General features: G+C 46.2%; 1 protein-coding gene across 3 annotated transcripts in view; it reads right to left on the bottom strand.

Moving 5' to 3' along the window:
• The window catches only part of YWHAQ (tyrosine 3-monooxygenase/tryptophan 5-monooxygenase activation protein theta), a 266,005-nt gene that overhangs the window by 119,158 nt on the left and 119,432 nt on the right, over positions 1-27,415 (bottom strand). For all 3 annotated transcript variants that reach the window (XM_044079179.1, XM_044079184.1, XM_044079191.1), the window contains exon 4: positions 22,344-22,507. In XM_044079179.1, coding sequence (XP_043935114.1) covers positions 22,344-22,507 — 164 coding nt within the window. The remainder of the gene's footprint in view (positions 1-22,343; positions 22,508-27,415) is intronic.

Here is a 27,415-nt window from a genome sequence, read left to right as displayed (position 1 = left end):
AGGAAATCTTTGACTGTCTGCATTGATTTTGCCTTACCCTCCATTTTCTTTAAAACTTCTTCTGCTTTAACACCAAAAAGAACATTCTGCTGCAAGGGTGCATCTAGTAGTTTTGCTTTAACATGTTCAGGCAGACTCTGCTCCTTTAACCAGGCATGCCTACGTATAACTGATCCAGTGACCGCTGCTCTGCAGGAGGCCTCCAAGGAATCAAACCCACATTGTAAGGTATGTTTGCCCACCTGCTCTGTGGCATGCAACAAATCCTGTACTTTTCAATTCAGATTGAGGAAGAGTTATCTTTTGTTTTGAGAGATCAGGAATTGCTGATACTTAAGCATATGAAATTGACAGTTTAGAGCTCTTCTAGCTAAAATGGCAGAGGTGCAACTCCCCCCCCCCCTGTCTAGTGCTCTTGAATCCCTTTCAGAAGGTATTGGATTTTTAGCCATGGAAGCCTCAGCCCCTTGGGACCCTGGGAGATGGTCTCCGGGCCAGCTACTGGGCTTTTGTAAAGTAATTTATGGGAATCAGGTACTCTAATATCGGTCAGGCTTGGCCAGGGAAGGAGGCAGAGAGTCAGGGTTGAAACTGGATTCTAAATAAATATCATCCACAATGTCCAGAACAGGAGAGATGGCTAGAGGTCTCTGTTGGGGGAGTAAAAGAAACTGAGCCTTTTCTTGGAATCAGAGTAATCCTGACCTTCCCAGTGAAAATGCTCCCTCATAGGGTGTAAAGTTTCCCCAAAAGAGTAATCTTCTGGAGGGGAAGCTGAGGGAATAGAGTCCTCAGCATCAGAATCTTCATAAGGAGAGACTGAATAGTCTTGGTCTTCGAATCCGAAGAAATAGACAATTCTTCAGAGGAAGCAGATTCTTCCTCTTGTCTAGGCCTTCAGGAGGAGGCTGGGAGCCCCCTAGCGTCCTCTCCTGTTCAGCTGGTGAATCTGGGCATCTTGAGGCAATGTTACAATTGCCTCATGTACACAGACAACCCACTCCTTCTCCCACAAAACACAAATACATGAGATGCAACTATATAGCCAAACTGGAGGCTGAGCTCTCTCAACTCAGGACTGGCAAGACCAGACAGGAGGAGAAGGAAACCACGCACACCACAAACCCAGTTTCACATAGAACTATCACAACTGCAAAACAAACACAGACATACTCTGAGGCACTGATCAAAAATCTACCAAAACTAGAGAGGCCTCCAAAGCAGACACCCAAGCAACTGCCACCTCAAGACATAAGACATGCAACATATAGTTCTCAAAGTCAGTGTGCTAAACAGTCACAGACCTTAAGGCCAAACAATGCCAGACACACTTGTTATAGGTGACTCCATAGTCAGACACACTGACGTCCCACTCACCAGACTGAACCAGACTGAACAAGGAAAAGATCAGTTAGCTGCCTGTCAGGTGCTAGAATCCGCCACATAACACAAGCACTCATGTCACTCCACAGCAAGTACAAGTATGACTCAGTCATTGTCCATGCCGGTGTGAACGACCTGAGACGTACCTCCCTGGACTACATGAAAAGAGACATAGAGGAGCTCTCAGATTATGTAGCCCAGGCCGGTATGACCCTGACCCTGAGCAGTACCCTACCCTCACCAAGAATGATGCCACAATACAGAGACAAAATGATCAGCTTTAATAATTGGCTTAATTACTGGTGTCATTCTAAGGGGATCCAATGTCTGCCTGGGATGACATGCTTAAGCCACGCTGCTTCGCAAGGGACGGCTTGCACCTGTCACCCCTGGGCTTCTGGATATTGGCAAAGGCTCTTGCCACCCCCATAGTGCCTTTTTTAGGCAAGGCTCAAAATTATAAACCTACCGCCCTAGAAAACAAAAAGGAGAAAAACTAAGGGTAATACTGCTCAATGCCAGAAGTCTAAACCTCAAGATGCACGCCCTCTAAGCCCTCCTCAGTATGGAGAACATTGATGTTTGTGCTGCGACTGAAACCTGGTTCAAGGCTCCTGAGAGCACCCCAGCACTATCAGGTTATACCTCATATCATGCGTTCCGGCCCCAAAATCCAGACCGAACTACAAAAGGAGGGGGAGTATCCATATTCATAAAGGATACACACACCTCCAGGAGGTTAGTGGCAACGCACGAAGCATCGGAGACCATCCAGGTGCAATTAACCATAGGTAAAACTGCCCTACAGTTTGTAACATGCTACAGACCACCACCTCAAACTCAGGAAACCCACACAGCCTTCCTGAAGACACTGGAGAGTATAAATGTCTCTCCAAACACTATCATATTGGGTGACTTCCAACTACCCAAACAGACTGGGAACATTACTCAAGCCCCAACACCCTAGCCCAAAGGTTCCTTGAGTTCATAAACTCAAATGCTATGGAACTAGTCACCATTCCCACAAGAGGAGAAAATATACTAGACCTGATCACAAACATGGGGACAAATGCTCCACACCGGAAGTATATCCCTCATTGGTGAGATCAGACCATAAATTAATCTCACTGGAGATCCACATCCCGCCCCCACCCCCAGCAAAAAAGACCACAGTGAAGAACTTCTCAAAAGCAAACTTCACACTTCTTAAGACTGGAGTGGTATCCTTCAAGGCCCCCGAGCCAGTGGAAACCACAACCCACGCTGCTGAAACCCTTACAAATGCCTTCTACGAGCACCTCCAGGAATGTATGGATCAATCAATCCCTAATAAAATCAAGACCTTTTCCACCAAAGGCAGGTGCCCGGTCTGGTGGACTCCAGCCATAAACAAACTCTACAACAAGAGGAGAAAGCTACTACATGACAGAGCAAAATCCCTAAATGGGAAGGCATCTCTGATCAATACTAGCAAAAAACTACGATCACTCATAAAATCATCCGAGGCCAACTTTGAGAGAAAAATCGCTAATGACACAAAAGGCAATCATAAAGCCTTCTTTAGCTATGTTAGAAACCTGGGTGGAAACTCAGATATGCTCAGAATTAGTCCAAAATGATAAAAAAAAAATCACTGAACCCACAGACATTGCCAACATACTGGCAGACAGGTTCAGTGCAAATTTCTCCCTTCCCTCCCCCCCAAAAGGAGAAATATCTATCCCACCAGAGTCTAGCCTCCCAAACATCTCGATGCCCAGGTGAGAGCTGCTCTCTCTAAAGCAAAACACACAGCATCAATGGGACCGGACTGTGCCCCCGGCTGTGTGCTACACAAACTCAATGAGGAACTAAACCCACACATAAGGCTGCTGTTTAATCTTAGCCTTACTACAGGATACGTACCCAAAGAATGGCGTACGGCAACTGTGGTCCCACTCCACAAAGGCGGTGCTTCTACGGACCCTGGAAATTACCGCCCCATAAGCTTGACGAGCCTTGTCTGCAAAGCTATGGAGAGGATCATAATGGAACTCATAAAGACATTGGGGACCTACAGACACTGGATCCTACCCAATTTGGCTTTGTCAAGGGCAGATCCTGCCTCTTGAACTTGGTCGACCTTTTCGAAACAGTCACTAAGGCCATTGATGAGGGTAAGGCAGTTCACACAGCCTACCTTGACCTAGCAAAAGCATTCGACACAATACCCCACTCTGGCATCATAGAAAAGCTCACCAGCTTAGATGTAAACCCATATTGTCACAAGATGGGTTGCAAACTGGCTCAAGGACAGAACACACAGGGTTAGAGTTGCTGGTGCCATGTCAGACTCTAAGCCGGTCACGAGCGGTGTCCCACAGGGCTCAGTCCTGGGCCCCCTCTTGTTCGGCATTTATTTTTCTGAAGTGCAGGCAAACATAGGGGGATTGTGGCTGACAAAATTTGCAGATGACTGCAAACTGGGCACCATAATTGACACTCCAGACACAGACATCCTCCAGAAAGGTCTCATAGAAATGGATAACTGGTGCCAGAGCCATGGCCTTAAGCTAAATGCCAAAAAATGTATAGTCATACCCTTTGGGAAAAACAAGGTAACCCCTAATTACCACATAGGTGGTAATCCATTAAACACGGAAGAAGTTATCAGGGACCTGGGGACCCAAGTTGACAGTAACCTCTCTTTTGACACTCACATTGCCAAAGTGGTTAGGAAGACCTTCTACATTGCCCACCTGATCATGAAGGGATTCACATCCAGATCAGGAGAGGTCATTGTACCCCTGTACTCTTCACTTATCAGACCAATGATAGAGTACGACGCCCCATTCGGAATGTACCTTACCAGACACCTGCAGCAGTTGGAAAGACCCCAAAAGTTCCTCACCAAAAGGATAAAGGGGCTCAAACATATGTCATACGATGCCCGACTGAAGAACTCCAGCTCTATTCAGTCGCATACCGTCTGCTCAGAGGTGATCTGTGCCTGACATACAAGGCCATGTCCAACCCGGAATTAATGGACATGCTCCACCTCAAAAAATCCAAATCCACCAGAGCCACGAGAGCAAGAGACTTAAACCTCAACACGGATATAAATAGGACGTGCTGGAGGGACAGATTCACCCAGAGACTCCCTACACTATGGAACAGAATCCCAGTCCATGTGAGGCAGAGCCCCTCACTGACTCTGTTCAAGAGAAATCTTGACGAGTGGATGGGAGATCGTAGGTTTACCCCGGGAATCATCTCTGTATCACTGCTGGACAGAGGCACAGCAAGCTAATGGATATAGTATTCTCATCCTAAGGGGTGGTGAAAGCCACACACACTCTGGCTAGGCTTATAAATGCCCTAGGGCAGATAGCCTAGTATGAACCTATGAACCTATGAGTAATCAGATATTCAGCCATCTTAAGCATCTGTTTCTTAGGCATGGGGCCTTGAACAGGAGACTGAAGTGAAGCTTTTGATTTGGAAGGAGTCTTCGATTTCGTTTAGACTGTAAGAGTAGTCTGTCTGAAAACACCTTCAGACAGGATGCGGTTTCAAACACCGCATCCTTGGAAGGCAAGTCGGTAGGGCCTGAAGTAAAAGGCTGCGTCTGCCTAGTACATTCAGTCAAAGTATCCGGAGCGGTCTCTGGTTCCTCAACTGCGGTAGTCAGAGACCGCGGAGCCTCACAGATAACCAGAGACCTGGAGACTGGATCAACCGAGGCATCTGAATCAGGCTTAGGCCTGGGCCGTCTATCCTTATCCCTGCTTTTTTTGTGCACGCCGGTAGCTCCGATGGCATGTTATTAAATTTTCTGCCAAAAAGTGTTGTGCGAAATCAAATAGTCTTAATAGTGGGTTTATTAAATCTAGCACAAAAACGACAAGTGACGTCGTGATCAGGGCCTAGGCAGGGTATACAATAAGAATGAAAATACTGATGAGGTATTAGTTTCCCCACAAGAAATACAATTGTTAATTTTCTGACAGAGGCAAGAAAAGTTTCCCCAACGGGGTACTTAGCTTTATAGAAGACTTGGGTCTGAAACTCTAATTCGAAAATCTCAGGAGTCGGCCGACTGGCACTTGCGAACTGCTTCAGGCACCACGCGGCAAGAAAGACTGAAGAAAATGGCGTCTGTTGCAATATATGTACCCCTGGCACAATGACGTCAGGGATGAGGCGACGTCAACAGACGTCGGACCAAGACTTTGGAAATCCGGCTGACTGCAGGACCGCCTGACGACAGGACAACCCAAGTGTGATGACTGCAGCAGGGTAACACTATGAACACTTCTGGTAATCATGGCCACACAGGTAGAAACCGCACTCTCCAAAGCAAGAATACAGTATTCATGGGACTAGATTACATCCCAGGCTGTGTACTACATGAACTACAAAATGAACTGGCACCTCACCCAAGTGTCATGTTTAATCATAGCCTCACTCAGACTTCGTGCCCACTGAGTGGCGCACAGCTACAGTTATCCTACTCCACAAGGGGGGATCCGCCTTGGATCCCAGGAAAGTACAGTTTACCTACCATAAATTTTCACACTGCTGTAATCACACTTGGGGTTATCCTGCCGTCAGGTGGTCCCGCAGTTGGCCAGAGTTCCAAAGTCTTGGTCCGGCATCAGTTGCTGTCACTTCTTCCCTGACGTCAGTGCAGCAGGGGTAGGCAAGAGGCATCCGATGCCATTTTCTTGTTTTTCTTGCCCCAGATGTCAGGTGCCCCTTAGTAGGTGGGCAATACATATTGCCAATAAAACATGTACAGAAAATACCAAGAATACCTTCAGTTACAAGCAACTACAACACAAAGGTTGTATCAGATAGAAAGGTATAGAAAAGTTCAGCTAGTTCAGAGGGGATGGAGGGAGAGTAACCTGGACTGCAGCAGTGTGAACACTAACATCCACATTTATGGTAGGTACAAAACTGCACTAGGTTCATAGTGTTACACTGCTGCAGTCATCACACTTGGGCTGAATCCCAAAGCTAAGGATGGGTGGAGGAGTTACAGGGTTTGGAGAAGCTAGTAGGCCCTGCACAACTGCAGTGGCAAAGCCAGCTCTAGTCTTAAGAGTATAAAGGTACGTGATAGCGCTTGAAGGTGTGCACTGAACTCCCCAAGATGCAGCTTCCAAAATCTTCTTAGTTGGTACCCCCCTGAGAAAGGCTGTTGATGTTGCTGTAGCACTGGTGGAGTGGGACCCAATGCTAGCAGGCATCAGTTTCCCATGATGTGTGTAACAAACGTATACAATGCCCTATCCATAGCTTTTCCTTGTGATCCTGCAGCATAAGATACAAAGAGCTGGTCAGAGTTTTTGAAAGCCTTAGTTTTATCCAAGTAGTAACGTAATTGCCTGTGAATGTCCAAAGAGTGCAGGAGTCTCTCCTTTGTTCTGGGGGTTTGGGAAAAAGGTGGGTAAACGAATGGTTTGGTTTAGGGCCACACTGGATACCACCTTTGGCATAAAGGAAGGGTTAGTCCGCAGAGCGACTGTCTTGATGAAAAATGAGGAAAGGCTGCACTGCCATTAGGGCCTGTAGCTTTGAGACTCTAGCTGAAGTTATTGCTAGTAGCAGGGCAGTTTTCCATGATATAAACTTATCAGCTGAAATAGCTGGCGGCAATGTAAGCTTTTCCAGAACAAAAAAGTTGAGGTCCCAAGTTGGTGTTGGTGCTCTCCTGGGCGGTCTTATGTTCTTAGCCCCTCTGAGGTACTGTCTTAGGAGTGGATGTGAAAATAGGAGGATCTGTGTTGTAATGAGCTGAGGCGTGGATCTTACTAGATGTAACAGAAAGTCCTTTGTGCAACATCTCCGTTAAATATTGCAGAATCTGAGGAATGTTTGGAGCAAGGGGATTTTAGCCTTTAGACTGGTTCCAGGCGCAAAATCTTTTCCATTTGTCTGAATAGGCTTTCCTGGTGCTGGGCCTCCTGGCCTCCAGAATGACATCCAGGACAGCTTTAGATAGAGGTGTTGTCTAGTTGTTTAGGTAATTTGCCATGCAGCCAGATTTAAAGTCTTGAGCTGGCTGTGTAGAAGAGTGAGCAGGTGAGGAATTTGGGGTAAAATCCATGGTGGGCCATCTTCCTTAGTATTGGGTACCAGTGCTGGTGTGGCCAGTCTGGAGCAATGAGTATCATTTGTGGCCTCTCTAATCTGACTTTCAGCATTTGCTAGAAGAGGCAGTGGAGGAAAGGCATACACTTAATTTTTCCAACTGAATGAGAGGGTGTCCACTTTCCAAGCTAGTGGGTGGAATGTCCTTGTGCAAAATTTCCGAAGTTGGTAGTTTTAGGGGTTGGCAAACAGATGTCTGGGCGTCCCCATATTTCAGTTACTGCAAATATTTGTGGATCCAGTTTCCACTCGTGGGGATCCATGAGGTTTCTGCTTAGGTAGTCTGCAAATGTTTTTCCTGGCAGGAATTGTGCTTGTAGCTGAACTTGGTAAGTCACTGCTGTGTTCCACAAGGTCATTGCTTGCCTGCATAGGGGGTAGGAGTGTGCCCCCCTTGCTTGCCTGCATAGGGGGTAGGAGTGTGCCCCCCTTGCTTGTTTATGTACCACATTGCTGTGGTATTGTCAGTCTTCATTACTTGTTGTCCTGGATGCAAGAAGTCCTTGAAAGCTGTTAGGGCATTCTGTACAGCTAGCATTTCTTTTTGATCGATATGCAGATGCCTTTGATCTGTATCATTTGCTCTGAATGCACTGTCCTGCCATGTGTGCTCCCCAGGCATAATCAGATGCATCTGTTATAGTTTTTGCCTGGTTGTGGGCAAGGTAAAAGGCTGACCCTTGCTGAGGTGACATGCCTGTGCCCACCACAGAAACTCCTGTTGAAGGCAGGGAATGAGTGGTATTGTTTCCAAGCTGTGGTGTGTCCATATGCTCTTCAGGTACCATTTGTAATTTCTTCATATGCAGTTTTGCAAATAGTATTAGAGTATGCAAGATGCCATGAATCCCAAGGCCTGCAGAATTTTTCTTGCAGGGTGTTGGGTCTTTGTTGCCATCATTTTGAAGTATTGTCAGCTGTTGCTTGTCTGGCGTGAGATAAGCCATCTGGGCAGTTTTATTCAAGCTGGCACCCAGGAATGTTTTCTGTGAGGGCACTAGTTTTGACGTTTTCCATTTACTGTGTACCCTAGGCAACTTAAAAGGTGTTTGACAAACACCAGATGCTTTAAAAGAAGGTCCTTGCTTTCTGCTTGAATAAGGCAGTCGCCCAGGTATGGGTATATTTGAATTCCTCTGTCTGCAGTATGCAATTACTGGTGCCAGGCATTTTGTGAAGACCCTGGGCGCAGTAGATAAGCCAAAGGGCAGTGCAGGGATGGAAAAGGAGTTGAACCTGTAATGAAACTGAGGTATCTTCTGCAATTTTGTCTGATAGGGACATGCAGGTACATGCAGGTATGCCTCCTCAAGATCCAATGTTACTAGCCAAGCCTTCTTGCCCAGCATGGGAAGAAGCTGCTCTAGTGTTAGCGTCTTGAATTTGGGTACTTGAGGTAGGTGTTTAGAATTGAAAGGTCCAGAACGGGTCTCCAGGCTTTGTCCTTTCTGGAGACTAGGAATAGAGTAAAATCCTTGTCCTTGCTCCTGTGTAGGTACCTGTTGAATGGCTCTCGTGTCCATGAGAGCTGTAATTTGTTTTTGTGCCTCCGCCCATTGATTTGGTGGCAGGTTTGGCATTCCTCTCATCCTTGGCAAGGTGTGAAAGTGGAATCTGTATCCTTGTAAAACAATGTTTAAGACCCATTTGTCTTTTGTGATGTGCCAGCTGTCTGCAAAAAGTCTTCCTCCCAAGGGAGCTGCCAAGAGAGATTTGCTTGGCAGTCTGAGGGTTAAGTCAGTGTGTCTTCCGTTAACTTGGGGCCTGTCTTCTCCTTTCTGGGTAGCGACACCCCACTGGTGTGGTTTGTAAGGGCCTTGTGATGGACCTCTGCCCCTTGGGCATCTGTATTTGCCCCTCTGGTCTGTCAGATGCTGGAAAGGACCAGTTTTGTTTGCCAATTTCTGCTGAAATGGGGGTTAAACCTGTAAAAAAATCCTTGACCGTCTGCATAGACCTTGCCTTATCCTCCATTTTCTTTAAAACCTCTTCTGCTTTTACACCAAATAAAACATCCCGCTGTAAAGGTGCATCCAATAACTTTGCTTTAACATGATCAGGCAGGGTTTGTTCTTTTAGCCAAGCATGTCTACGTATGACAGATCCAGTCACTGCTGCTCTACAGGAAGCTTCCAATGAATCAAATCCACATTGTAAAGTATGTCTGCTCACCTGTACAGCTGCATGCAAGAGATCCTGCATTTCCTTGAAAACAGGCTGCTCTGAATGTGTGCTCATTTTTTGTTTTAATTGGGACATTAGGAATTGCTGATATTTCAGCATGTGAAACTGGCAATTTAAGGCTCTCATAGCTAGAGTAGCTGAGGTGTATACCTTCTTTCCCCATCTATCTAGTGCTCTTGAATCCCTTTCAGAGAGTACAGAAATTTTAGCAATAGAGGCCTTAACCCCTTTGGGACCCTGGGAAATTGTTTCTGGGTCAGAAACAGAGCTTTTATAAAGGAATTTGTGTGAGTCATGGTCTGGTTTGGCTGGAGCAAAAGGTAGAGTGTCTGGGTTAAGACTAGATTCTAAGTAAACATCATCCACAATGTCCAACATGTGAGGAATAGCAAGTCTGTGCTGGAGTAGTAAAAGGAACTCTGCCTTTTCTTCGAATCAGAGTAATCCTGGCCTTCCCAGTGGAAATGTTCCCTCATTGTACATAAAGTTTCCCCTTCTGGAGATGCTGAGGGAATAGATTCTTCGGCATCAGAATCTTCGTAGGGGGGGGGGGGTATTCCTGTTCCTCAGAAGAATCTGAGGAAATTGAAACCTGGTCAGAGGAAGCATAACCCTCTTGTCTTGGCCTTTTATCAGGAGGGGGATGGGAACCCCAGATTAGGGTAATTAAATCTTCAGCCATCTTAAGCATCTGTTTCTTAGGTATGGGGCCTTGTACTGGAGACTGATGTACAGTTTTTTGGTTTTAATGGAGTTTTTAGCTTGGCATAAGATTTAATGGCGAGGGTAGTCTGTCTGAAGACACCTTCTGCAACTGAAGGAATTTCTACTGCACTGGAATCCCCTGCGCTGGAGTCGGAAGGGCCTAAAGAAGGCTGCGGCGGCCTAGTACTCTCAGCTTGTGGATCAGCAGCAGTCTGGGGTTCTAAATCAGCAGTAGACAGGGGCTGGGTAGGCACCTCACTGAGAACTGGCGACAGGCCCAGCAGAGGCCTAGAGTCTGGTTTGGTTCTAGGCTGCCTATCCTTTCGTTTATGCATGCTGGTCGGTTGCTCCGACGGCATGGTATAATTAAATTTCCTACCAAAGTAATGTCGGGCGAAATCAGAGGTTTGATAGTTCATTTATTAAACCTAGCACAAGACAGCAAGCCTGCGACGTCGTGGTCTGGGCCTAGGCAAGGAATACAATAAGAATGAAAGTCCTTATGAGGTATTTGCTTCCCACAAGAAATGCAATTAACTTTTTCTGACATCGGACTGAGGCAAGAAAAGGTTCCCCAACGGGGTACTTAGCTTTATTGAAGACTTCGGTCTGAAATTAGATTGAAAATCTCAGGAGTCTGCCGACCGGCACTTGCCAACTGCTTCTGCTTCAGGCACCACACGGTAAGACAGACTGAAGAAAATGGCGTTGGATGCCTCTTGTACACCCCTGCCGCACTGACGTCAGGGAAGAAGCAACATATGCCGGACCAAGACTTTGGAACTCTGGCAGACTGCGGACCGCCCGACGGCAGGATAACCCCAAGTGTGATGACTGCAGCAGTGTAACACGATTAACATCCACCATCCCATCAGTCCGACGAGCCTGATCTGCAAGGGCATGGAACGCATAATCACAGAACTTGACATTGGCAACCTTCAAACACTGGATCCTAGTTTTGGTTTGTGAAGTGCTGATCTTGTGTCCTGAATCTGATGCAGTCACCAGAGCTGTGGACGAGGGTAAGGCAGTCCACACAGCCTATATGGACCTAGCCAAGGCCTTAGACACCATCCCCCACTCTGGAATCAGACAAACTTACTAAGCTGGGCATAATCCCAAAGTCACTTGATGGGTTACCAACTGGCTTACTGAGAACCCAGACTGTAAAAGTAGCAGACTCCAAATCCAGCTGCAGACAAGTGGAGTACCTCAGGGTTCAGTCCTGGGACCACTCGTTTGGCATCTATTTCTCTGAAGTAGAGGCCAACACCAAGGGACTCTGGCTAACAAGTTTGCAGATGACTGCAAACTGGGAGCCATTACTGAATCCCCAAATGTGGATATTCTACAAAAGGGCCTTACAGAAACAGATGCCTGGTGCCAGAGCCATGGACTCAACCTTAAGGCCAATAAATGTATAGTTATACATTTTGGGAAAAAAACACGTACCCATGAATTACCACATAGGTGGCAGTACACTAATCGAAAGTGTGATGAGACTTGGGGGCACAGGTGGACAGTAGTGTCTCTCAAAAACCACAAAGTCCTATGTGGCACACATCAGCAAGGGCTTTTAATCTAGAAAAAATGTTGTCCCACTGTACTCATCCCTCATTATACCCATTATAGAGTATAACGCCCCGTTTGGTAAGTACCTCAAGACATCTGCAACAGCTAGAAAGGACACAGAAATACCTCACTAAAGGAATCACAGCCTAAAGCAGATGCCATAGACAGTCAAAAACTAAAGCTACACTCTGGCACATAGTCTACTCAGTCTCTGCTTAACATACAAGACCATATTAAACCTTGAGCTGTTGGACATGCTCCAACGAAATCCAAATCCCTCAGAGCCACATGCTTCAGGGATCTACACCTTGTCATCACAATGGACAAAACACGGAGGGATAGGTTCCTGACCCAGAGACTGCCCATACATGTCAAGCAGAGCACCTCCTTGGCCCTCTTCAAAAGGAACCTTTATGACTGGATGGGAGATGGGAAATTCACCCAGGGGATCATGTCAGTTGCCCTGCTAGACAGGTGTCCAGAGAAGTTAATTATTGTAGGGAGAAAAGTTAATTATTGTAGGAAGAAATATCCAGGGAATTATGGCTAGGCTTGTATAGGCCCTAGGGCAGATAGCCTGGTACCAACCTATGAACCTACGGATGGGGGTGCTACCTCAAACATGCCTCCTTATAAAGGAGACAGTGTCAGCCGTCCTAAATGCAACCAGGGCAAAACTACACCAAGGAATGCTCCACAACCTGAGAGCTAGCACTGCATAAACCAATTCCTTCAAAATCTGATTTATATTTCACCTGATCTAGAGCTTGTGAATCACATGAAACAGCAGCTCAATACTCATGGCCAGGGAAATGACACAAATCCCCCAAAACTGGAGAGCTGTTCTTTTCAGAAGAGTTTTGTCAAGAGCAGTAATTGGGCCACTAAATCAGGGAGGTACTTAAGATCTGAAACCTTGTACAGGCATTTGTGGCATTCAAGCACTAATGAAAGTTGCTGGCTGCAGGGATGTTATGGATCACATCCAAAAGTCTCCAGCACTTAAAACTTTTTTGCTTCAGGACAAATGTTTAGTAGTAAAGGTAGATGGCATTGTCTGATTCCTCAAGGTGTCTGTACTTGAAAGGTAAAGACCTGCTGGACTGGTACAAAGACCTGCTGGACTGGTACTAAGCGGCCTTAAGATATTGCAGTAACAACTGATTAATCATCCATTAACACCCCCAAAGCTTTAGGGTGCTTTCCATGGGAAGCAGCCCATGTGGAAGCTTTAGGGTGCTTTCCATGGGAAGCAGCCCATGTGGAACAGGCAAGGACAAAACCCCAAGTCAAGTCACTGGAACAAAAACAAAGAAAAATACAGCACCAACAACCTCTTAGGAGGAGAGGCGCAGAATACATCTACACACTTCAGAATAAAGCAGCTATGAAAAGCTGCCACAACAGCTAGCTAGCATATTGGGAAAAAAAATCAGGGTGAAAGGAATACTGAACTGAAAATTTAAAAGCAAAATGGAAGCCTCAACAGAATCTCCTTAGCCAGGAAAGCAGACCAATTGCACTCTTTGGGGGAAGAAAGTTCTAAAGTTTGGCACCAACTTCCATTTCCATGTCTCTACACAGGCTGCAGCCATGGCACTTAGGGTATTCCAAGCTTCAGAGGTATGATTATCCTTGGCAGGACATCCCAACATAGCTTAGACTAACGCAGCAGTGATCTACTTATTACTCCCAACTGCCGAATTGTCAATGCGCTTTTCTACATTTGTAATTGCATCATTTTTTATGGCATATCCTAAAATACTAAGCTGTTTGTTACAGCTTGCATTCATGTCACCCGAGCCCAGACTTAAAGGCTTGAGGTAAGTTAACCTGACATGCACACCCCCATGGCATTTTGCTTCCTGACCTAGACAGTCAGTGAAAAAACTTGCGCAAACAAGACAACTGAGCTCCCTGAAAACTGCAGCAGAAATCGTAAGACAAACTATGCCTAAAACTATTAAAACTGCCAATTGTAAGACACATTTGCTTTAGTAAAAAGGCTTGTGGAAAATACATATATACACGTTTACAGGTACATGTATATACATGTGTACAGGTATATGTACGAGACCACAATTTCAAAACTTTCCCCACCTTTGTGATCTATAACCTGTAGAATAGAATTGAAAAAAATCTGTTAGGGAAAAAAAAAAAAACAGTACAATAAGCTGGTTGCACAAGTGCGCACACCCTTAAATACTTTAAAGCAATTTTTGATTTAATTACAGCATTTGTCTCCCTGGGTAGGAGTCATCAGCATGGCACATCTTGACTTGGCAATATTTGCCCACACTCTTCCTTGCAAAAGTGATCCAATCTGTCAGATTGCCTCTTGTGCACAGCCCTCTTCCAGTCACCCCACAGATTTTCTATTGGATTTAGGTCTGGGCTTTGGCTAGACCATTCCAATTTTCTTCTGGTGAAGCCATTCTTTTGTGGATTTAGATGTATGCTTAGGGTCATTGTGTTGACCTCAAGCATACATCTAAAACAAAAGAATGGCTTCACCAGAAGAAAATAAAAGTTTTGGAATGGCCTAGCCAGAGCCCAGACCTAAATTCAATAGAAAATCTGTGGGGTGATCTGAAGAGGGCTGTGCACAAGAGATGCCCTTGCAATCTGACAGACTGGAGCACTTGGGGTCATGGTGTTGAACCGGAGTTACACTGTAGCATACTATTACACTGTAGTATACTGATGGGGGAGGGTGTAAACTCTCAGGGCACAGCTTAAGCTACTCACCAATTTAAAAAATAGTCCATTACTAATAGAGACTACACCCCTATGTTTTGTGCAACTCAATTTTGGAAGCCTTTGCTTTACTCTGTTTATACTTTATGGTTAGCCACGGTGGTGCAGTGGTAGCGTTGTCACCTCACAGCAAGAGGTTCTCCTGTTATATTCTCAGCTGGGGCGTCCGCTGTGTGGAGTCTGCATGTCCTCCCTGCAGTAGAGTGGCGTTCACAAGAATGCGTGAATAGGTGTGCTTTTGTTGAAGGTTGGGTGTGGGGCTGGCACCTCGGCACCGTAAAAGACTGCCAATCATTAGCAGACAGTTTCACTGTGGCGACCTCCAACTGGGAAAAGCCAAAAGAAAACTTGGGGTCAGTGTTAAAAAGTGAAATTAGTCTTAATCTTCAGCTTTCTAGCAGACGCCTGAAGGTTGTGGACCAAAAGTGACTGGTATTTGGAACATAATTCACTCCACCTTGGCTAAAGCCCCAGTTCCAGATGAAATGTAACCCGAAAGCATGACACTGCCACCACCATACTTCACTGTGGGAAGGGTGTTTCTTTTGGGGATGCAAAGTTTTTGCACCAGATGTACCTTTTGGAACTGTAGCCAAATTCAACCTTTGTCTCAGACCATAACAGTTTCCCCACATGCTTTTGGGACATTGTATTTTGCAAATTTTAGCTGGGCCTGAATGTTTGTAAGAAAAGGCTTCCATCTTGCAACCCTACCCCACAGTCCAGACATATGGAGAATATTTGTCACATGTAGTATACAACCAGGACTTGCCAGAAACTTCTGCAGCTCCTTTGCTGTAGGTCTCTTGGCAGCCTCACTGCTGTGAAACTTCTGCAGCTCCTTTGCTGTAGGTCTCTTGGCAGCCTCCCTAACCAGTTAGTTTGGTCTTAAATTTTGGATGTCCAGTTCTTTGCAACATCACTGTTGTCCCATATTTTCTCCACTTGACAGTCTTCACTACGTTCCATGGTATATCCAATGCTGTGGAAATTTTTGTACCCTTCTGACAAATAAAGCAAAGGGATCTCGTTGAAGGGTAAGCTCTGCAAACTTTTAGTTATGTACTCACCATAACTTCAGATGTTTGGGATCCATCTCTCCTACATTCTGACTGATGGGTTCGGAGCCGATCCCTCAGCTCCGACTCGGCACGCTTATGCCAAAGAGCGAAGTCTTATTGGCTGAGCTTACTATATCCCAGGATGCACCACTACCAGTCCCCCAGATCTAGTTTGTCCGCATACATGCACACATGCACGCTCTGATTATATAACATCGTCAGATGAACAAGATAAAAACAGTAGAACTCAAACCGTTCAATCTCTTCTGATCTCCAAGGCAGGGGGAAGGAGGGTGGGTATTAGGAATGTAGGCAAGATGGATCCCAAACATCTGAAGTTATGGTGAGTACATAACTAAAAGATGTTATGTGATCCTATCTCGCCTACATTCTGACTGATGGGACAGCGTCCTAGCACCTGAATCCTGGGTGGCTCACTGGAAAACACTCCTGAGTACCGTGGAACCAAATGATGCTCGTCCTTTAGATGCCACATCCAATTTATAGTGGGAAATGAAAGTGTGCGGATTGGACCAAGTAGCATAGCACAAATCTCGATATAGCGAGCTTGGAATGAAAAGCTATAGAAGTAGCCATAGCTCTGGTAGAGTGAGCTTTGATAGATGTTGTAAGTTGCTTATTCGAAGAAGAATAAGCCTGAGTTATGCAATCTCTAATCCATTTGGAGATAGTAGCTTTTGTGATGGTTTTACCCAATTTATTGTCTGAGGACACAAACAACTGGTCTGACTTACGAAGTTGCTGAGTCCTGTCTAAACAGAAGCGCAATTGCCTGTGAACATCCAATTTATGGAGAGTGTATTCTGCTTCATTGGAGAATTTTGGGAAGAAAACTGGTAGCTCTAGAGACTGTTGGAGACAGAGATTAGAACAGACCTTAGGGACAAAGGATGGATTAGGCCTAAGTGATACTCTATCCTTGTGGAAAATCAAGTACGGTGGTTTAATAGACAGGGCTTGAAGCTCTGAAACTCTTCTTGCAGAAGTAATTGCAACTAAGAAGGCAGTTTTCCAAGACAGATATTTTAACTCACATGTAGCAGCGGTTCGAAAGGGGAAGATGTCAATGCGAAGCACTAAATCTAGATCCCGCGGAGGGCAGGATGAAAAACTGGGGTCTTAACAGACCGCACCTTTAATGAAAGTTTTGCATAGTCTGCTACTCATCAATGGAGGATCCATGGACTCGTGAAATTTAGAGATAGCCGCTAGTTGGACTTTAATAGTAGAGACAGAAGATCCTTGATTAAACAGGGATGTTAAGAATTTCAAAACCTCTGGGATAAGAGCAGTGATAGGGTCTAAGCCCCTGAGTTGAGCCCAGATAGCAAACCTCTTCCACTTACTGAGGTACAATTTCTTAGTGGTGGGTTTGTGGGCCGAAGATAAAATGTGAATAACTTCCGGGTCTAATGTGTGACTTCTGACTAAAATCAGAAGTGGAGGAGCCAAGCTGTCAACTTCAAGGAGTGAAGGGACTGGTGCTGTTGTCCCGACTGATGAATTAACAGGTCCGGAATTAGGTCTAAAGTCCACAGATCGTCCACCGCATGTTTCTTCAGGTAAGGAAACCATACCTGACTAGGCCAGTATGGGGCAATCAGTATCATTGCGGACCCCAATTGAGAAGCTTTTTGAATGACTTTGGAGAGAAGTGGTATCGGAGGAAAGGCATAAAGTAGCCCTGTTGGCCAAGGTTGTGCTAGAGCAGCCATAGCTGGTTCCCCTTGATGTGGAGTCAAGGAGAAGAAGCGTTTGCACGTGGTGTTAAGTGGTGTTGCAAAAGATCGCAGCGTTCCCCATCTCCTGAAAACCTGAGCTGCTACTGTTTAGTTTAGGGACCACTCGTGAGGAGAGAGAATTGTCCTGCTCAATTTGTCTGCCAATATATTTGATTTCCCGGAATGTGGGTCGCTACCAAGAAGCGGTTGGTAGCTACAGCCCATTCCACACCCTCATGGCCTCTCTGCAAAGGGGGTAAGATCTGGTCCCTCCTTGTTTGTTCAGATACCAGACCACCGACATGTTGTCTGTGTGGATGGCGATGATGCCCTGAGGAAGAAACTTGTGTAAGGCCTGTAGGGATAGAAGTACAGTCCTCATCTCCAACACATTGATGTGGAGAAGAGCTTCGTCTGGAAGCCAGGATCCCTGAACTAGCCTGCCCAGACAATGCCCCCCCACCCTATCTGGGACGCATCTGTCGTCAGGGTAACCACTGGAGAGGGTATAACAAAGGGGCTTCCTTGATTTAGATTGGATGTCTGAAGCCACCAGCGAAGGTCCCGTTTGCATGTTTCCGTAATCATGATGTGATGATTGAGGGGAAGATCCTGAAAGGACCATTGAGTTGACAATAGCCACTGAAGAATCCTCATGTGCAATCTTGCCAGAGGAACTAAAGAACGTGGCAGACATTGAACCTAAAACTTGTAGAACCATCCTGGCTGGGGCTTTGGATCTCGAGACCAGAGCTTGAACTTGGCCCTGTAAAGTTTGGATCCTTTCGGCAGGAAGAAAGACGCGCATCAATTTTGAGTCTATCTCTGCTCCTATGAACCTTATGCGCCGAGAGGGCAGCGAGGCAGACTTTGACCAATTGAATGTAATCCCCAGGGTAGCACCTAGGGAGATGGTGGCTTTGAGGTTGTCCATTAGTAGATGCCTGGTGGTGGCAGTCAGGAGCCAGTCGTCCAGATAGGGAAACACTTGGAATCCAAGACTTCTCAGGTGAGCCGTCACTACCGCCAAACACTTGGTGAACACCCTGGGGGCTGTGGTGAGACCAAAGGGCAGAGCACAAAATTGGTAATGACTGACTCCCAGGCTGAAGCGCAGATACCTCCTGGACGCCTGATGTATCGGTATGTGATAATAGGCGTCCTTGAGATCTATGGAGCACATCAAACATCCTTCAACAATGGGAGAATGGATTGTAGCGTGACCATTGAATTTGGATTGGACGGATTGGTTCAGTCTGCTGAGATCCAATATTGGTCTCGTCCCCTGTCTTTTGGCACTAAAAAGAACCTGGAGTAATTTCGGATCCGATCTGGTCTGTGGGGACGGTTGGATGACTCCTTTTCTAGCAGCTTTAAAGCTTCTGCGGCTGCAATTTCCCTTTGACTGGGTGGTGGGTCGGGATTTTCTTGGGCGGTGGTGGTGAGTATGTGAATGGGATGGTGTAACCTCCGGCAATGATCGAAGCACCCATCTGTCCTGAGTGATGGACTCCCAGGCTTTTAGGTGCTTAGCAAAACAACACCCGACTGGCTCGAGCAGCACAGCCGGGCAATCCCTCATGATGTGTGGGAGGCTGAAGAGCCACGAAAGGACTTCGCGGTCTCCAGAATTGCGGGGCCCTCTGCCGCCTCTGGGGCCGGCGTCTCCCAGAAAAATTTCCCGTCCTCTGCCTCTGGAGGAATCTTCCTGCTGTTGAGGAAAAACTTGCGTGATTTCCGGAACCACATCTTCCCCCTCCTTTGGCCTTGGGATAAGGCGAAAGGGAGGTGGAATATGAGCACCTACAGCAGATAAAGTTTTTCCCTCTTGCTCACAGCGGTAAGGGTGTCTTTAACCTTGGGTCCAAACAAAGAGGACCCATCAAAGGGAAGCGTCAGTGAAGGAAGACTTGAAGGCCTCCATGAACCGACACAAAGCGGAGCCAGGCTCGTCTCCGTAGAGCCACGCCTGTGCCTGCCGCTCTACCCGCCTTCGGCCGCATAGGAAATGAGCCTCATGGACGAGTTAGAAATTGGCGTAAGGATAGCCAACTGAGAGCTAACCGACTGGGCTAGCTGCTCAGGTAGGTTACCGAGAGGGAATCTGACAGCTCGTTGACCAGATCCCTCTGAAGTCTGGTAAAATGTGCGAAATAATTCAGAGACCTTAAAGTAAAGGCGGCTGAAGTCAGGGTGCGCTTCCGTACCTGTCCATGCTCCTAGACTCCTTATTAGGAGGATGGGCCGACGTTGAAGCCTCTGCCACGTCCTGTTGTGTAGCAGATGCCACCACCATGGCATCTACAGCCACGCCTTTAGTGAGGAACTCCTTCTCGGGTGGGGCAGACAAGAATTTATTAGGGCGAGAAGGGCCTGGTTCCACGCTTTCTGGATGTTCCCACGCCCTTCGACAAACTAAATCCAGAAGCTCGAAGGGCAGAGACACCCAGGAGGCGGAGGGCTGAGCCCCAAAGGCCTTGAGGAGCACTGACTCATCAGCAGAGGGTTTGGATATCCAGCCGCCTCGTTGTTTGAGGATCTCTAAGATGTCTGCAAATGAGACATCATCCGAGGGGCGACAGGGACCCCTCCGCATCATCAAGATCAGTGTCGATGTAATAGACTCGGGGAGTCCACGTGCTTCCTCTTGCACGATCTCTTCCTCGGGTTCCTCGAAGACAACTCAAGAACCCTCAGGAGGGAACCCCCAATGGGGGTAACCTCAGGCCCAGGGCTCCGCTGCCTACGGACAGGGGAACTGCCAAAGACCCAGTCTCCACGCCCAGGGAAGGTGCCGATAAAGCCGGAGAGATGGCCGAAGACTTGGCCAAGGCACTCCTCACTTAGCCCTGGCTTGGACCCCCAGAATCCTGGGAGTGTCCAGTCTCCGGAGCCATGATAGACGGCGGCAATCCCATAGCTGAAGCACCGAGAGGAGGCTCGGAACAGCATAGGCCCGAAACATCACCCCGGGTCCAGCGAAGAAGTCCGTGTACCAAACTTCGGACCGAAGGCCGGGTTGGAGTAAGGGTCGGAGCCGACCCAAGATCTCCACGGCTCCAACAGCATCTGCTCCAGCGGAGCCGAAGCGGTCGGAGGAGGAGGAACAGCCATGGGATGGGCATGGGCTATCAGCTCCAAAGCCAACTGGGTCGGAGCCGAAACAAATTTTTGAAAGACTGGGGACTGGAACAGTCTTTGGAGCACCCTGTCTATATCCGAATCCGACATCCTCGAGGACTTAGAGGATACTGAACGGGTTCGAGAAGGCCTCTCCAACGGCCCCAAAGGACTAGGGGACCGGCTCCGAGGCGACTCGATTATCGGCGCCAAGGGAATACCCACAGTAGATTCCATCGGTGCAGAGGAGGAAGTGTCTGAGCGGGCAACCTTAGTCGGCTCCGAGACCAGTGGAGCCGACGAAGGTGACCCGCCTCTCGATGCCCCAGCCATCGGCTCCGAAGCCCGAGGAGTCGAGACTGGTGGCATCGAGGCAGACCGTTCCGCCCTCGGCTCCGAAGTCCTTGGAGCCGAAGGAGAAGCCTGCCTATGTCTTTTGGCGGCCGGATCCGACGGACTGGTGAACCCGGCGCCTTCTTTCAGTTGGAGAAGGAGAGGATGCTAGAGCTTCTTCGAAGGAGGGTTTGATTAAGCCTTTAAGAATAAGCTTATTTTTCCTCTCCTGGAGGACCCTAGAGGAAAAAGCGTGACACACTGCATGACTCCTGTAAATGTTTTGCACCCAAACAATAAACACAGAGAGTGGTCATCTGTGATTGACATTTTAAAATTACATTTGGTGCATTTGGGATGCAAAGTGTTTTTGCACCAGATGTACCTTTTGGAACTGTAGCCAAATTCAACCTTTGTCTCAGACCATAACAGTTTCCCCACATGCTTTTGGGACATTGTATTTTGCAAATTTTAGCTGGGCCTGAATGTTTGTAAGAAAAGGCTTCCATCTTGCAACCCTACCCCATAGTCCAGACATATGGAGAATATTTGTCACATGTAGTATACAACCAGGACTTGCCAGAAACTTCTGCAGCTCCTTTGCTGTAGGTCTCTTGGCAGCCTCCAAACTAGTCCAGACATATGGAGAATATTTGTCACATGTAGTATACAACCAGGACTTGCCAGAAACTTCTGCAGCTCCTTTGCTGTAGGTCTCTTGGCAGCCTCCCTAACCAGTTAGTTTGGTCTTAAATTTTGGATGTCCAGTTCTTTGCAACATCACTGTTGTCCCATATTTTCTCCACTTGACAGTCTTCACTACGTTCCATGGTATATCCAATGCTGTGGAAATTTTTGTACCCTTCTGACAAATAAAGCAAAGGGATCTCGTTGAAGGGTAAGCTCTGCAAACAATGGATTTTACCGTAGCAGGCAACTGAGTAAGTGTCAGGCAAGTCATCCTACTAGGACAGCTGAACTTTGAGGTCAGGAATCTGATATCTGGTGTACCCCCAATACAACAGAACGCTTTAAAGTGAAAAGGTGCTTCACAGTTTAAGGATGTACACACATGGCCAAAGCCAGACTACAGCCCAGGTAACTGACTAGCAGCTCAAAATCACTTCATGTGAGCAGGGAGGATGGGTGTGCCCAAATGTGTGTGGGAGTGGTGAGACTCACCTGGCACACCAATGCACCAATGATATTGTTCAATGCCAGAATGAACAGAGGCCAACAACTGCATGGACAGCCCAGTTTGAAAAACTGGTCAGAGGATGGTGTCAGCAGGCATGGGGACAAAACAGATTAAAATAAACCACTTTATGTAGAAAAAATTTGATCTTACCTGTTTTGCCAGATGACAGGCCTTATCTGGACTGTTGAGGATTTCATAATAAAATACAGAAAAGTTTAGCGCAAGACCCAGACGAATTGGATGTGTAGGTTGCATATTATTTGTGCTGATATCAAATGCTTCCTGATAAGCCTTCTGAGAATTCTCTACAGATGCTAGAAAACAAAAAAAAAAACACACTGACTGTACTTTAACCAAAAGCAAATTGGCTTTAAGCATTCAAACACATACCAATTACCTCAATAATGAAGTATGCATATACTGAGAAAAGCTTCAAGTGACTTAGAAATGGCACAACAAAAACCAGCTCTCTCAAATTATGCATCACACAGACTAAATTATCTGGAGTAGAGGCTTTCCTAGTCAAGTTTAAAGAATACTCCTGTTCAGGGTTATGAAACCCACTTCACTAATACCTTGGCTCTGCAGCATACGAAGGACAAAGCCTGTACGGTAGCCAGAGCTTTAACTGTCTCAAACAGCCTGGGAGAAGCTGGGGTGGCATCTGGTTGGTCAACCACTAAAGCAGAGGCATACAAGACTAGACCAGCAAGTCATAGGCATAACAGGAAAACCTGTGGTAGAAGAACCAAACCTAGGCCCTTGTTGTAAAGGTGCTCAGACCTACTTCTAGAAGTGGGGCTAGGCACAAGAATCAGCCCAATGGCAAAGGGCACCCAGAACAGACCAAGTTTTGCACTCAATAGTCTGCACTGCCTAGAGTACATTTTGTAGTCCCTCCAGATCCAACAGCCTTCATGAAAACTGCTGCTCTACAGAGCATAAAACAGGCTCAAAAGGTTACTAGGCAGCTGATCTTAACGGCCCACAAGAAGCCTAGATAAACGCAATGTTTCACGTTGCCAAGTATTTGGGGCCAGCCCAGATATCCACATCATTTGGATACATTCATCTGGGCTTTATCTGTAAAGGAAGTGTTTTTGGATGTGCACGCTTTTGGGGGGGGGGGGTCTGGTCAGTCTACAAGAAAAGTTTAGGAATGCATCACTAGCCAGTTCCATTTGTTTTGGGGAAGTTTAGGTCTCTACCATTACTGGTGTACAGCTGCAGGAAAACTACTAGCAAATGCTCTAGTAGGATCATTGTTATAGAAGACCAAATTGGAGCAGATTTCCCCCATGCACCCCCTGCAAACTGACAGGGTTAACATGAATGGATAGCCCAAGGTATTCTTAAAATATCAGGACTGCAACTCTAAACCCTGACCCGACCCCAGAACATCTCCAGTCATAACCAGGTGGCATTGCACAAATGGTTTAAGGTCAGGCTTTAAGTTGCAAGAGACTGCTCTCGTGGAATGCAAGTAAAGATGTTCTTGCACAATCCTGCCCTTTTTACAGCAGAAGACCAAGTTTGCTAGCCACTCTAGTACCTCTAACTTCAGAGTGAAGTTATGGAGACCCGACACCAAGATAGCTTTCGATGATGAAATCAGAATGGCAAGGAAGCCAACTAAAAAGCAGAGTTAAAAAAAGATAAAGGATGGCACCTTTTGTTACTGCAAATGAAACTAGCATTGTTTAGCCCACTAAAATAAATAAAGCGCAAGGCAAGCAGATATAGTCCCTCCTTTGTAGAAGTTTCTCTCATCCTTACTACTCTTGCAGACAGAGTCCAGGTTTTTATGTCTACTTCAAAAAAGACTAGGCACATTATGAGAAAGAGGTTTTGAAGAGGAATCAAGATTCTGGTTTTCCAAAACGAGACCAAAGCAAGCTAGTGCTGCCAGCTTAACAATGGTATGAAAACAGGACTGGGTTACTGTCTACAGACCTTCACTACTCACAGGAATCAGTATCAAGGACAAAGGTATACAGAAATCTATACCACTGCTAGAAAGATAGAATTCATCCTACAAACCTTGCTGCAGAGAATGTTTAGTCAATAGACCAAAAGGTATTCAGGGAGGTCAGCCCAGTTACAGGAGAGCAGATACAGCTATTACCTGTTGGAAGATTTTGTTCAGCTTCTACTCTTTACTGGAGGAGTGGAGTTAAAGCCATCTATGGCACTGCTGCACTCTGGACAAGGGGTATGGCCTTACAGGTACATGATGCACAAGAGTGACATTGCTGTTTAGGGAACAGTCAGCTCCAGTGCTCAGAACTAGGGAACAGTCAGCCCCTCCTTCAGATGGGCTGTTGTAGTTCAGGAGTCTTGACCCATTTGTAAAAAACTGCAAGTGCAGCAGGCATAATTAGTGAAGGACCAAGTTTGGCTCAGGCTGGAATATACCCACCAAAGAATCTCTACAAAAATAGCAATTTCTGGAAATCTGGTTCTAGGATGCATGGAGAAGCTACTGAATTCTGCCCCTATGGCTATATGGAAACCATCAGTACATACCAGCTAGCAGTGCCAGTTTTGGTTCTACTGCACAAGAACTCCTGGGCCATGCATAGGCTGGAGACACCCAGGAGTAAGGCATCCTATAATCTGTTCCCTCTGGATGCCAGAGGGCCTGCAAAAGTCAAAATGCCACAAATATCCAGGTAAGTTTCTCAGAGTTCAGACTTGGGAATTTATGGAAGTGTCTACACCCAGCCCTAGGATGCCCACAGAAAAGCCAAAAAGGAATGGAGAGGAAAATTAAAAACATGAATCTTAGGAATGGAGAGGAAAATTAAAAACATGAATCTTACAGTTCCTTATCACTGCTACAGTGGACAGAACACTGGGGCAAACCCTCAAAGCCCATTACTGCTGTGGAGACATGTCAATGGCACACAGCCTACTTTACCTCTGGAAAGTAAACATGGGCAAGTGGCTCCCTCTTGTAGCCCTTCTAGAAAGTAGCCTAACCTATCCAATGAAAGTTTTTTTGAACTGAATAGCAAGAGTGCCAACCATTTACATGCATGCCAGTTTCCTTGCCAATGGTTGCAGAACATTCTCAACTTGGTCTTCACAACCAAGGAACACAGCTCATTTGTTCAGAGGGTCATAAATGCTAGCCATTGTACAGACTGGTACACTATTAGGCATAAGAGTTGAGCAAGTTGACTCGGTCCTTGTGGAAGGCTAGAAGGGTGCCTTACACTTAAAGCTCTGAAGTCTGGTTTGTTACAGTTCCTAAAAAGTCACCTCCCAGATTCAAGAGAGGTGGCAGCCAGTTCAAAGGGATCCTCAGAAAACATTCCAGGTAAACATTAAAGCCCCAAGTAGGAGTTGCCCATTTCATGGATTATGTGCAGCAATTGTTTTAACTTGTGGTACAGTCTACATTCATGCAAGTCCATAAATATACCTTCAACTGAGGCAGAACAGTCACTACAAAGACTGGACATGTACTGCATAAAGTACCTCTAGTTTTAGGCTTCCTGCTTTGAGGAAGGAACTAGCTCCAAAAGGGTAGCGATATAACCAATGCTCTATGCTTTTGGTAGTTTGTCTTTTGGCTTCTCCCAGTTAGGGGTCGCCACAGCAGAACTCTGGTCCACTAATGACTGGCAGTAGGTTTTTACGGTGCACAGTTGCCAGCTCAACGCTATGCTTTTGGTGCTGAAAGAAAGGCAGCCATAGTCTTACACCACCAATTAAAGCTGCAAATTCACATAAGCACACACCAGTCAACATTTAAATGCAGAATTGTTGTTTTCCCTTAAATCTCACTCCTGATTCAATACTGTTCCACAAACAGAATCTCATGCAATTTGCTGTTTTTCTGAAGCAGAAAACTTCCAAGTCTTACACTATTCAACACTCCAAAATGAAGTTTCCATTTTCTAGCAACTGCTTTATTTGGTAACAATGCCATGCAGCCCATATTTATACCCCAGTGCAACAGTTTGGGGAGGGGTCTGCACTCGAGCAAGCTGTGCTTTGTATATTAGCTAACCCATGGCCCACTGCCAGAGCTTATAGCTTGGGTGCAGGAGAACGCAAAAACCCCACAGCACTTATTGAAAGTAAAGGTAAATTTCCCAAGGTCCTGGCCATGTCAGTAGAAATCCATCTCAGATTTCCCCAAAAAGACTGCAAGCTTTCAAGTTCTTGAAGTACTGCAGTGCAAGTTTGGGGAAACATGAGGGACAATAGCTCCCTCACTCTTGCGTACTCTAACCTGGCTCAAGTAGGTGCTTCAAACTATACGCACCAGATACCTTTAATTTTAGGATGAAAGGTTGGAACTACTTGAAATGTTGGCATACCACAACTCCAGTTAATTGCATACAGAAACTAATCGGAACCCACCAAGCTTAAAATTTCCTCCCTACAAGGCAAGCATCTGGCCTTATGGGGGGATGATCACAGGATCAAAGAACATCAAAGGCAGAGTAGGACAGGATAAGAGCACAATGTAAAAGTTACTCCTAGTCTGGGCCTCTAGTCCATGCTCCTCTAAAAATGGAAGGCTTTTGGAACCCCACCCCTCTGTTGACATTCTGTTCCTTATCACCAATGAGTGGAAGAGGGGATTCCAGGTTTTAAATGTATACAAAGAATAGGAGTCACCAAGGAGCAGTACCGGACTTCTAGCATGGGACAAATCTTCAGCCAGCCATACGAATAACCCTGTGGCAGAAAGCCTGACCACAGCCCCACTCAAATGTCCCATAAGAGTTTAGGACAGTGAGCTTTTTCATACCATCCTTGATCCAACCCCCCAGCTTACTCCCAACTGCAAAGCTGACCATGACACCAGACTGTATGGGTTTGACAATACAGAACTCCAAAATCAATACTCTTCCCTAGAAGTTAACACACACTGGTCTTCAGAAAGACCAATGGATCTCATTACAGAATTGAACCTTTCTGCAGAATCTAAGACACCACTGCTGATCCACTATGGTATTTTTAGCCAAAGACACCCTTACAAAATAAAAATCAAGTCAGGAATCTTGGTTCTAGGAATGCAGTTTAGGAAGCAACACTCCAACACTGGAGAAACTACCAAAAGCATTTGGGCGTTCAAGCCCAAAAGCTAAATTCTGTCACCTCTCTAGCTTAGCATCTGATTAACATTTACTACACTGTAGCGGCAACTCAAGCTAGTTGAATAGATTACCACAGCTTGGGAACAAGGAGGAAAGGTGGAAAAC

This window comes from Protopterus annectens, chromosome 1.part1, assembly GCF_019279795.1.
Source record: "Protopterus annectens isolate FY-2018-M chromosome 1.part1, PAN1.0, whole genome shotgun sequence".
NCBI lineage: Eukaryota > Metazoa > Chordata > Ceratodontiformes > Protopteridae > Protopterus > Protopterus annectens.
This window is presented reverse-complemented; position numbering and strand designations above follow the sequence as displayed.